General features: G+C 36.8%; 1 protein-coding gene across 1 annotated transcript in view; it reads left to right on the top strand.

Annotated features, from left to right (window-relative positions):
- Window positions 1-13,712, top strand: part of LOC126356366 (G protein-coupled receptor kinase 2) — a 152,868-nt gene that overhangs the window by 126,639 nt on the left and 12,517 nt on the right. The window contains exon 13 of the mRNA XM_050007352.1: window positions 9,386-9,511. Within this exon, the coding sequence (XP_049863309.1) occupies window positions 9,386-9,511 (126 nt within the window). The remainder of the gene's footprint in view (window positions 1-9,385; window positions 9,512-13,712) is intronic.

Here is a 13,712-nt window from a genome sequence, read left to right as displayed (position 1 = left end):
TCAAACCGAAAGTGGTATGTCGCCATTGGCACTGCCAGTAACTACATCTAAATACAATGAATACAACACTCTTATGCACACAGTAAACATGACGTGTCGTCTGCATATCCAGCTTTACCACATTTACGTAAAATGTTAGGGGTAGTAGAAGAAAATGTAAATAAAGTATGTAGAATAATAGGAGGACCATTCTGTTGTAAACAAAACATGAAGAAATACAATGATCAACTCTGATCCTTGTAGGTGTCAGTCTACAGATTTCACAAAAACTGTAAATCCTGCGAGGGCTCGACATATAAATATAACATCTTGCTAGTGGCGTATAAAAGTATATCCCAAACTCATTTTTGGATTGAACATCGACTTACCTACCACATTATGCTTAATGTAGGCCTGATACCTTCTGCTTTCTACTTCAAATCTTCTTTCTTGTTTCTACTTTATTCTCAAAAAATATTTAATTTCTCTCTCTCTCTCTCTCTCTCTCTCTCTCTCTCTCTCTCTCTCTCTCTCTCTGTAATGCAGCATACACCATTTGTCTAAAAAGTTCTGAGGCTAATTTTTTCCTTGACATATAAGTGGCATCAGCATAGTAACTACAGTGGCAGCTTGAACTAACAAGCGTATACAACATATGTGCATTCACCCAGTTGGTTGTGAGCAGGCAGTGTTAAGGGGCAGACGTGCCACCGTAGTGTGTCAACATTGTTGTGTCGTAAGTAGCAGTTCAACAATATCTCGAAATAGTGTTCAGGATATTCTCCAGAATGTTTTTAAGAAGAGAAAAGTATGTGCAAAGTTTGTCCTGCACACTTCGACTTCCAGAAAAAAAAAAAAAAAAGTAGATGCCTCAGTGATTTGATTGCAATGCAAAATGCAGACAATTCTTTTCTGGAAAATATTGTCACAAGAGTTGGTGTTATGAATTTGAACATAGCACAAAGTGACAAATTGTACATGTGAAGTGTCAATACTATGGCTACATAACTGACATCCAAGCCAGTGTGATTCACAAGTTTAACAGCACCCTAAAGGAGGACTTCTAAAACAGTTTCATGTGATTGTATGGATGTTTTTACATTGTGCTCAAGTGCGGACAGACTGTAGAGTACCTGAAGCATTACAACAAACATCATAATTTTTCCTAGGTTGTTTTGGCAGGGTACAGTTTGAACTTAAAATGAATATCTGAATCTTATCACCTCTCATCAGTGATCTTCTCACTTAATGCTAATACTAAGTTATAATCACCAAATTCTATATGAAAAATCACACATTTTAGATAAATCAACATCAGATAATGGTTGATAATCAGTCTTTGCAGTTAGTTCCAAATTGCCCACAAAAATCATTTCTATATTCTTCCCACAAATTCTGCTCTAGCCATGAATTAAATTTAAAAAGCTTCTGGTTTGTAATCAGGATGGTCCATTGATAGTGATCGGGCCAAATATCTCACGAAATAAGCATCAAACGAAAAAAGTACAAAGAACGAAACTCGTCTGTCTAGCTTGAAGGGGGAAACCTGATGGCGCTGCCATAGGTCAAACAGATATCAACTGCGTTGTTGTTTTTTTTTTAACAATAGGATCCTCCATTTTTTATTACGTATTTGTGTAGTATGTAAGGAAAAATGAACGTTTTAGTTGGACTCCTTTTTTCGCTTTGTGACAGATAGCGCTGTAATAGCCACAAATGTATAAGTAAGTGGTATCACGTAACATTCCGCCAGTGCAGATGGTATTTGCTTTCTTGATACATTACCTGTGTTAAAATGGACTGTGTACCAATTGCGGAAAAGGTCGATATTGTGTTGATGTATGGTTATTGTGATCAAAATGGCCAACGGGCATGTGCTATGTATGCTGCTCGGTATCCTGGATGACATCATCCAAATGTCCGGACCGTTTTCCGGATAGTTAAATTATTTGAGGAAACAGGAAGTGTTTAACCACATGTGAAACGTCAACCACGACCTGCAACAAATGATGATGCCCAAGTAGGTGTTTTAGCTGCTGTTGCGGCTAATCCGCACTTCAGTAGCACACAAATTGCGTGAGAATCAGGAATCTCAAAAACGTTGGTGTTGAGAAGGCTACATCAACATCAATTGCACCTGTACGATATTTCTATGCACCAGGAATTGCATGGTGATGACTTTGAACGTCGTGTACAGTTCTGCCACTGGGTACAAGAGGAATTACAGGACGATGGAAGATTTTTTGCACGCGTTTTTATTTAGCGATGAAGCATCATTCATCATCAGCAGTAACGTAAACTGTCATAATATGCACTAATGGGCAACGGAAAATCCACTATGGCTGCGACAAGTGGAACATCAGCAACCCTGGCGGTTTAATGTATGGTGTGGCATTATGGGAGGTTGGATAATTGGCCCTCATTTTAGGTACATGTTTCACACTGGAACAACCAAAATAAAAATTATCAAACATACCTACGTTCTGTATTTTAATTTAAAAAACCTACCTGTTACCAACTGTTCGTCTAAAATTGTGAGTCATATGTTTGTGACTATTGCAGCACCATCTATCACAAAGCGAAAAAAGTGGTCCAAGTAAAACATTGATATTTCTTTACATGCTACACTAATATGTAATAAAAAATGAGGGTTCCTATTTAATAAAACATAGTTGATATCCGTTTGACCTATGGCAGCACCATCTAGCAGGCCAGCCATAGTGCCATCTGGTTTCCCCCTTCAAGCTAGACAAGTTTTGTTCTTTGTAGTTTTTTTGTTTGACGCTTATTTCATGAGATATTTGGTCCGGTCACAATCAATGGACCACCCTGTATATTGTTCAGTCAGTATCTGATGAAAGAGATGTATTAACAGATTATGCAATATTTTGCTGTATCTTTGCGTAGCGGAGTAAAAAGTATGACATTTTTAGCTTCACCACTCAAATTGGTTGACTGAAAAAGGTTAATATATGTATTTTACTTTTTTTAAAAGATGCCTTTACGTTGTGTATGTTGAAAATAACCGACGTGACTAACTGTATTATATTTACTTCAGACCTCCTGTCACCCTGTAGTTTTGGAGTAATACCACTCAGTTTACTCACAATTCACAGAAATCGTTGTGGAGAAATGGTATAACAATAACTACCACCAGAGCTGCTTGAGAGTACCAGACACGTTGTTCCTCTCGTGCCACCTCAAAATCACCAGAAACAGCTGGCAACAGGGAAAATTAACTGGGAGAAAGAAGTGTAGTGAAGGAGAGTTTCTACAGACATGTTTTCAATGAGAGATTCAACTTGTTCCATGCCCCAGTGACGGATTCCTGTGCTACATGTGACTCCTTAAAGATGAGAATTTTGACTGCAGAAGAGCCACTTAAATTGGCATTAGTGCAAAAACAAAATGAACATTGGAGAAAGCAGATATAGCATGGCAGTGTTTGGCTGAGGACACCAAACCCAGTCAAGGCAATGTGAATATCATAACCATAAGTTTTGATCTCCAGAAAGCATTGCCTTTCCCTAAAGTTTCAATATCAAAACGTTATTGTTTGAGTAACTTGTACATATACAACTGCAGCATTCATGATCTCAAAACGGACAAGGCTTTATGTACATTTATGTTGAGACTTCGGCATCAAAAGGCTCCCAAGAAGTAGGTTCCTACCTTCTAAAGCATGTAGAACTCCATACCTGTAATGCTCATTACGTAACAGCATACAGTGACCCAGCAACTGATCGAAATCAGAATTCGAAACTTGCACAATTTGAATAGAGAGTGTAAAGAACTCAAGAAATGGGATCTGTAGAGTTGCCCATAAGTATTTGTTATTGGGACATTCCTTTCCACCAAACAATCAGGATTTCAGAGTTATTGAGACAAAATCAAGATCTGCTCAAATTTTTGCTCTGGGTGATTGGTGTAATGTCATTCGAAAGGCGAAGAGAAAACAACCCTTTACAATTTGTAGAATGGCCCTTTATGATTTTGGCTCAACAAAGGATATAGAAGAAAGTGTGACATTTAGAAAGAATAATACGCCTAATGGAAAGTTCAATTGGCTTCACATTCCTTGGCTTCTTTTCCATAAAGAGTGCCCACACCTCTTTTTATACAAAGAATCTCTTGATGCAGGAATCCCTTTGAAAACTTTGAATATTAAAACTTCACATCATACTCGTGGCCATCCTCGCATGTCTAGTGTTCATCTCATCCCTCTAAACAATGCTGTGTGACCTGTCACCAAGGCAAAAATGTAGAGACATGATAACACTCCCCCCCATACATCCCTCGGGTGCACTACGCTTTCATCATCCAGTTGACAACTACAAGTTTGGCTCAGGAGTCTGGACATGGGCATGTTGGCTGTTTAGCAGTAGATGATGGCGTGAACAGTGAAGTTGAGTAGACATGCTCCATTATAAAGTGTCTCAAAATATCAGCATGACAAGAATTACAGTTTAAGAAACTCCACTATTTAAAAACAGTAATTTGTAACTGTTGATGAACGCACTGCTGAAATAAACTAAAATGTTTGTAGTAAATGTAATTATAATATTTCATTTGTACATTTCATCAAATGAATCACAAGTTATTGGAAAGTATGAATTTACATTAAACAAAGTGCAAAACTTTTCATTTCTCAGAATTAGGAAAAACTGAGTTATACGAATTTGGCTCTCAGCAGTTCATGTGTGTGTCTCAATGGTGAACTCCACATTTGCTCTCATTTATCTCCTTTATCATATAGTTAAAAAGATCAACCTCAAAATTTCTTGCAATTAATAATGTAATGTTTTGGATCTTCATAGCTGTTACTTTTGACTACTAATAAGCACATCCAAAACTTGCAACTTCATTGTTTATCTCTCAGCCTTGTATGGCCTGAAACATTTTTTGCCATCTCGTATCTTCTCAGATCACATTTGCACACAGTTCCTATTTAATTATGAGTTTCCTCACAAGTGCAAAACCAAACCGTAACATAAGCTTCCATATTTCTCTGGAACATTAGCAATCATTTTTCGTTTACATAACAGTTATAGATGCAACTTAAAGAAAAACTTCAATTTATCACATTTTGAGACCTGTGAGGTGCAAAATGTACAATTACATTTTTTACAAACTTTTAATGTTAAAAGTAGTTTGCCATGACACACTTTGGCAACACAATGCCATTTTCAGAAGCCCTTATATTATGTTTATATGTGCGTGTCACCTCTAATGCACAACATAACTCAAAGAGAGGTTCGTTTGATAGGATACATCCTGAGACATCAAGGAATTTTCAGTTTGGTATTGTAGTTTTGTGTCTGTGTGTGTGTGTGTGTGGGGGGGGGGGGGGCGGTTCAAGGGGTAGAAATTGTAGAGAGAGACTGAGACATGTATACAGTAATCAGGTTTAAATGAATGTAGGTTGCAGTAGTTATGAAGAGTCTTGGTCAAGATAGACTAGCATAGAGAGCATCTGTTTTTCAGTGTGTCCTGCATAATTCTTTTCAATGCTATGACTTTTACCGTGGGTGCCAATTAGAATATTTGATGAGCTGTAGATAGTAATCCCATGAATTTCACTGCAGCTGAATGCATGTTTCTTTACTAACAAAAACACTAAGTAATAAAATCTGCCATAATGTTAATATGTATGTATAATAATGTCTGTGCTTTTTTAGCTACAAATGGACAGATTACTCAGCAAGTTATAAATGTAGATTATACGAATTTATTTATGAATAGGATGATATGCCAGACTAAATAACCAGAAAGGTCAGCATCTTAGAAAATAAAGGCTACACAGATATAGATGAAAGGGGCAGTTATTTCAAGGAGGTACTTTTGTAACGATTAGAAGATTTTACAAGTAGAAGATACCAAGGGAAAGAAAATCCCAAGTCGTGCAAGGCAGCTATAAAAGAGGAAGCAAGAGTTTCTAGCACATGATATAATACAAGGGAGTACTGATAAGTCCTTGGCTTTATAAATAGAAAATGCTGTTATGGTTTTGAAAAAGAAATTATTTACTCAACATATTCCAGCTTGTTTAACCTATGTTTTTTCTTAGGGAAAAAAATCTAAATAAATAAAAGAATTGTGCTGCAAACTAATCATCTAAAGCCATTCTGGCTTCCTCAGTGTTCAGAAGTCACCTTCCCTTGAGATGTTTCTGGAGGTTTGGGAACAGATAATAATCTGAAGGGGCCAAGTTAGGTGAATGGGATGTATGTCTGTGGATTTCAAAGTGAAGATCTGGCTGTTCTTGCTGTGTGAAGCAGGGCATCATCTTGCAGAAACAAGATTCCTTTTCTCAGCATTTTTTGATGTTCAGAGACCAATCGTTGCTTCAGTTTGTTGAGTAGTTCAACACAGTACTTTGCTGCCATGGCTTTACCAAGATGCAAGTAGCTAACACATATAATTCCATCTTTATTCCAAAAGACTGATATGAGCAACTTTTCTGCTGATCTTTGTGTTTTGAACTTCTTTGGATGTGGAGAACTACTGCGTGTCTATTCTTCAGTCTCTGGATCATATGTGTATCTCCATGTTTTATCCATGGTGATGAGACGGTTCAAAAATCCCACAGGATCCCAGTGAAACTGGACTGAAAAGGTATTATGAAGCAACTCTGGTTCATGCTTTTAGTCCGTGGTGAGACATTTGGTAACCCATTTTGTATGTGCCATATCATGATAAATTTGTTTGGCCATTTTCTCTTGAAGAAGAAGAAGAAGAAGAAAATACATACATAATCACAGCTGGGCTCTCTTTCATTGTGAATTCCCTATTTTCTTGCTCCATGTTCGCTTCAAATCTGCACAGAAAAACAATAACTAATGTTACTGCTACGTAATTAATGTCAGATATAATGTAAAGAATAAAGTTTAATGCCAAAACATCAGAATTAATCCATAGCAGGTTTAACTAGTAAAAGCTGATGACTTGTCAGCATCCCCTTGTATGTGGAAATAAATAACACTGTTCAGAAATATCTACAGGAAGAGGTGAGACGAACAGTGAATATTTGATAAGAGAAAAAATGTGAAACACTGAAAGTATGAAGAAACAAAGTAGTGGATTCGCTCTGTAATATGCAAGGTTTTCACTAAAATTATCATTAATTGCTTAGAAAAAACATTGGTTTTTAAGCTTGGAGTGGAACAAGTTGACTTCAGAAGGGTCATTTGCAAGTGACAAAATTTTAGAGTGGAATCATGATAATGGATTAACACTTTGTGGGATTCATGTATATTGCAAAAGTCTTTTACTCAGTTAAAATGAAATCTTCCAACAAACTGTGTTGGGATATTGTAAAATTTAGAATTGAAAGAAGAACCTAGAAGGAAATCCCATATCACCCAAACTATTCTGCTAGAGAGAAAGTTTTCAATCTTTGATGTGGAAAAAAATTGTATATGCCAATCTGTACTTTTCTTCTGCTAACATTGTATTATTTACCTCTGGTACAGATGATAAACATCAACAACAATTTGTGAAACTTAATAGACCAAGTTCAAAAGTAGGTTTGAAAATAAGATTAATAACATGTAAGAAAACTGGAAAAATTAACAATATAGTCATAGAATCAATTGGTGGTGGACAGCAAAAGAAATAAACAGAAGAGTAAATATTATCTGAAGTGCTTTCAATAAACTGAATAGGATTTTTGAAATGAAGATTTTGATGTATGTAAAAAGGAAAGTTTACAATCTGTGTGTTACCATTTTTGATTCATAGCAGTATCACATAAATGTTTAAAAGAAAGAATCATTCAAAAACTGAGGTTTGATCAGTGAGCAGAAGAGAGGTGCATCTTGGAAATTACTTGGAAGGTTGGCAAAATAAGTAAATGGATCAAAGAATGGTGTGCAGTGGTAAATGTAATTATAATTAATGAAAATCAAGTAGAAGCAGGCAGAACATACAGTCAGGCATATGTGTCGCACATTTACCATGGGAGTTCTTTATTGGATTCCAAAAGATGAGAAATGATAGTGATGACTACCTAATGGAAAGTGGGTGGACAATTTTTGAAAATTTGCAGGTTCAGTGGATGCCTGTAGCTGAAGACATTTTTACTGTGCACTGGATGTCAATTTTCTGTTAAATGTTTGTGTCCATAGTAAGGATGTGAGAATTTTTAGTGTGCCATAAATTTATTGTGTGTACTCTGCAGACACAAGTCAGTCTTCCCATGAAACATTATAAAAAGTACAACTTGATGCAAAATAACAAATGTTAATACACTTTATAATTAACAATATGTGGGCTTATGCAATGTGCAGCTGAAATGCGCCACACCAAACATTATTTGTTGGTTACAGTAACTAAAGTTGAAAATTTGTTTAGTTTTGTAATTTAAGGCATAAAACCTATTACAAAAAACAGAAACTGTCATTGGCATTTTATTTGTATGCATCTTCGTGCAGGGGTTCTTACTGTTTTTAGCCAGTAGTTATTTCTGAATACCTATGTTTGTTTTCCTAATATATTGCTCTCTCAGAGAAGTGAGTTTCATCATAGCGGAACAAAATATTTTCTTCAGAAATAGTTGATACCATGTTAATTGTTAGTTATTGGGTTTGTTACTGCATTTTCATTTTGTATAGTATTATTAAATTATTCTTAGTCATGTAACACTTAATACAACTGATCGACATATTTTCATATGATAAAGAACATATATTTATATCTAAAAACAAAGATGATGTGACTTACCAAACGAAAGCACTGGCAGGTCGATACACACACAAACATACACACAAAATTCAAGCTTTCGCAACCAACAGTTGCTTCATCTGGAAAGAGGGAAAGACGAAAGGATGTGGGTTTTAAGGGAGAGGGTAAGGAGTCATTCCAATCCCGGAAGCGGAAAGACTTACCTTAGGGGGAAAAAAGGCGCACACACACACACACACACACACACACACACACACACACACACACAAGCAGACATAATACTATACAAAAATGTCTGCTTGTGTCTGTGTATGTGCGGATGGATATGTGTGTGTGTGCGCGCGTGAGTGTATACCTGTACTTTTTTCCCCCTAAGGTAAGTCTTTCCGCTCCCGGGGTTGGAATGACTCCTTACCCTCTCCCTTAAAACCCACATCCTTTCGTCTTTCCCTCTCGTTCCCTCTTTCCTGATGAAGCAATCGTTGGTTGCGAAAGCTTGAATTTTGTATGTATGTTTGTGTTTGTTTGTTTGTCTATCGACCTGCCAGTGCTTTCGTTTGGTAAGTCACATCATCTTTGTTTTTAGATATATTTTTCCCACGTGGCATGTTTCCCTCTATTATATTCAGAACATATATTTAAAATTATATTTGGCTTATGGTGCATCAGAGTTAAAATTTTAAGTATAAGGTAAAATATTATGTATTGTTATTTTTTCTTTTAGATGATTGAGACAGAATGCTTCAAGGAACTAAATGTATTTGGTCCAAACAACACTCCAACTCCAGACCTTATCATTGATGCTTTACCAGAACCTGATAAAAAAGGGTGCTTTCCTTTTAGGAGAAAGGTATGTGTGTTTCTGCTGTTAAACTCGATGATAAAAAATTTCGTAGGGCACTGCAGCCCAAAACTGTTAACATACATCACTGAAAAATCTGATGCAGCTTGGTCATTATGGAGAGGCATTTCATATTTAAATTACCCTTAATGCTAGAAGTAATGATGCCGTACAGTTTCCTCTTGAAAGGGTGTATATGGTAATGAGTGCTTCTTTTGCTGCTGTACATATACAAGTTGTAAGGAAAATAGCCTTGAAATTATATGGGAATTACACAGAAATAGTGGTCTCCATGATAATTTTAGGAAGGAATGTAAAATAAACCAAGGGATCTCTGTGTTAAGAGAGACTGCAAGACTGAAGGAGAAGGAAATTTGATTAATCTGTAGTAGTGGTTGCTCTGAAACTTGTCACTTTTTGTTATCAGCCAGTTACTGTAATGAGTACAGTTAAGTAGGGTACCATTTATTTAACCATATATTTTCCTGCTGTACTACATGACATGTGCAAATTGGTTAATTTGCGTTCCATTGTCAATTTAATTTATTATTGTATTATCCAAAAACATGGATTAGTTTTTTGTAACTTCGAAACTCTGTAGCTACACTCACACTACCATCTGACAAAAAATTGAGAAAGCAATCATATCAGTTCATCAATGCTTCTGTTGATTTTTCCCATTTTACATGTCCCATATCCTAAAGAGATCTGTGGATGAATAAAGCTGTTGCTACTACTACTACTACTACTACTACTACTACTACTATTGCGTTCGTAGTTTTATGTAAGTCAACTTATTTTAGTGTGTTCAAAGTAGGTGATAGGCAGCAATGTGAATGCCAGAAAAATATTGGGAATAGACTTAATTGTTCATTCTTGATTGTCTTCTAATAAGAGAATCACATTCATGTTCAGTTAAGTGGCATGCAAATTGCAACACAGCTTTAATTATTCGTGTAGATCTCGTATTACTAATTTCTGTTTAACCACAATGGTTAAAAAATGAGAATGAAAACTGATACTCTAAATATAAAGGTATTCCAAAAAAGTAATAAGTATCTTACATGCTGTAGGATTTGAAACATGAATAAATGATAAAAGGACAGAACAGTCTATGGTGCCAGTTTGTGACTTTTTTGGACGTCGCTGTGCTAGCAGTTAAAGATTCAAATACACCTTGATGAACATATGGTAATGGAAAGTAAAGTCCTTGGTGGATGGGATATCTGTAAAATGAATAGTTGAAGTGCCAAGTCGTCCCCAGGTACATGACTGAGAACACTGCTAGCTTTCAAGTGAACTGTCCTTAAGAGCTGTAGAGTACACATGTATACACACCTGTACTGCTGCATTGTTCTGGTTGACCACATTGTGCTAGCAATGCAGTTGGGGTGAGGGTTTTGTGTCATGGGGGTTGCAGAAAAAGGAGACCAGGGGCCTGGGATAGGAATGTGACGCCAGTGAGCTCGTTTTGGCCCCAGGCAGTAGGAGTTGTGTCATGAGGGAGAATTTTTTTGGGAGGGGCGGGGGGTGGGGACAAATGAAAATATGGAATTAAGAATACTCTGGAGAAGAGGATTAGTGAAGTTAGGGTCTTGGGGCGGGAGTGGGTGTTCGCATGGGGCAGGGTTTAATGAAGATTAAGGTCAGGAGGATTACAGGATTGGGGGATGTGTTGAAAGGGCAGCTCCCATCCCCATAAGTCAGTGAAGTTGGTATTTTGCGTGGGAGGGGATCTAGGTGACATAGTTTATGAAGCAGCCATTGGAATTAAGTACATTCAGTTTGGCAGTGGCCATTCATTCAGGTGCACAAATAGTTGATGGTCATGCCAACATAAAATGCTGTGCAGAAATTACAGTGGAGCCGGTATGTTACATCACTGCTTTCACAAGCTGTGTTAAAGCTTAAAACAAGTTTTCCACCAGGATTGTCATCAGAAATTAAAAATATGTATGTTTAGTACAGGCATCTTACATCTGTTGAACCATTCTCAAATTATGTAGTAATATGCATGTCAGAGGCATTTCAATAATCTCCACCCCTCACATTAATTTTGGCTAGGATTGCATTGAGCACAGGAGCACACTTACAGTAGTGAGCAGCAAGAGATAATGTCAGCATTTGTGCTACTGTTAACAGTAAATAACTTGGACCAGTTGACAGCAAAACAGGTCACTTTGTTTTTTCACATTATCTCTTGATGACACTTACCACTGTGTATGTACTCAAGTGCTTGATGTGTGCCTAACCAAAATTAATTTGTGGGTTGTACTGAAATGCCTTTAATATGTATCATAGTATATCACTTGAAAATGGCACAATAGTTGAAACAAGCCTTTAATGAACAATAATAAATTTTAAAATTTCTGATGACAGTCCTGGTGGAACAGAGGCTTTAGCCTTTAACAAAATCTTAAACAGTTGGGAACACAGTGTAAAGAAAATGATTTCATAGGCTGCCCTGCCCCACATAGAATAAGACTGTGACGAGACCGGAATAAGATGTCCTGTGTGTGTGTATCAGACAGGTCTTAGATCTACATCTGGCACATAGGTATGATGCATGTGGCAAATGCCATATTTACTTCCAACACTGTGCCATGTAGGTCAATTTGTTGACCTATTTTTTGATTCAACAGCTGTTAGAGGGCATACTTCAGATTTGTCAGTCAATCTTGCACACTTCACATTTCTTGTAGAGAGAAATTCATCAATGTTTTGACAGCTTATTTCTTGAGACTGAGTTACAAAGGGATGTTCAACCATTAATTCTATAAAAATGTTTTGCAGTGGATATTCCAGTGTGTGTCACAGACATAATTTCTGATTGAATGGTCAGGTAAATAATCCAGAACAGTTGTAAGCAGCTCATTATTATGCTTTAGTATGTAAATGGTTGACTTACACTGCATTTTTATGGGCAAGAGTGTAGTAGGTTTGGGTCAATGTAATTCTTACTTATGGTATGTAACACAATCATATAGTTTGGAAAACATTGTGTTTCTTTCAAGTTAAAACAGGGATATTCCCAACATTCTTCTTTGGTTAGAGGAACCTCTGTGTGTGTAACAACACATTTGCAGTGAAATTTCAAATCCCATCACATGCTGCAGGCAGAACAAGTAGCAGTACACTCTATTTCAGGGACTTTTTTCTCTTAATAAATGAGTTCTCTTGCCGGCTGCGGTGGTCTCGCGGTTAAGGCACTCAGTCCAGAACCGCGTGACTGCTACGGTCGCAGGTTCGAATCCTGCCTCGGGCATGGATGTGTGTGATGTCCTTAGGTTAGTTAGGTTTAAGTAGTTCTAAGTTCTAGGGGACTGAGGACCACAGATGTTAAGTCCCATAGTGCTCAGAGCCATTTGAACCATGAGTTCTCTTGGTTGTAATATGACATTTTGCACTTGATGCACGCTTTGTTGTTATAACTCCGATGTCATCATTGACCAGGTAACTATTGTTTTGTGCATTTTGCGTAATTTACCTCAGTTTGTAGCTTACCTAGCTAAGACTGTAGGACCATTAGAATTTTATGAGTATTACATTTCTGATTGTGTTCTGCTACACTAACAACATTGCCAAACTCACCCGAATGCACTCACCCACATTTAGAATGTCTTCACATCTGCAGGTGGGTGCATAAGGCTGACCATGGTTGTAAGGAGGGGGGGGAGGGGGAGAAGGAATATGTTCTTACATTAGATGAAGACTAGTAGCTGAAAAACCTTTTAGATTTTTGTACTGCAATATGTGTCTTTGCTACACCAGTCAAATGTAATTGAGTGATTGCCTTTCCTAATTTTTTTGCCTTTGTTCTTTTTTTGAGTTTCATTAAATAACAGATAATGTCAAGTATTCTCATAACACTGTGCAACAATGAAAATGTAAATCGAATGAAAATAGCCACTTCCTGCCAGTTTTAATGTGCTGACCATGAATATCACAAAGACAATTCAGAATTAGCTCTGGTTTTCATTTTACATTGTTGTATTATGGTGAGATAATTATATACAGATTTTTATGTTAAGTTCAAAATCAAATATTGTAACGGTTTGTCAGAGACATAATAACTAGTAACAGTAGATTATATTACTGTCCCTAGTCTTACTTGTGTGGAATATTTTGGATATACCAGTTTTAGTGATGCTTTTGTCCCACTCCTCTTCAAATTCAGTGAATTTATTAATGAAAGTGGTTGCACTGCTAT

This window comes from Schistocerca gregaria, chromosome 3 (genome assembly GCF_023897955.1).
Source record: "Schistocerca gregaria isolate iqSchGreg1 chromosome 3, iqSchGreg1.2, whole genome shotgun sequence".
Taxonomy (NCBI): Eukaryota; Metazoa; Arthropoda; class Insecta; order Orthoptera; family Acrididae; genus Schistocerca; species Schistocerca gregaria.
The sequence above is the reverse complement of the archived record's forward strand: the minus strand, read 5'-3'. Positions and strand labels throughout refer to the sequence as shown.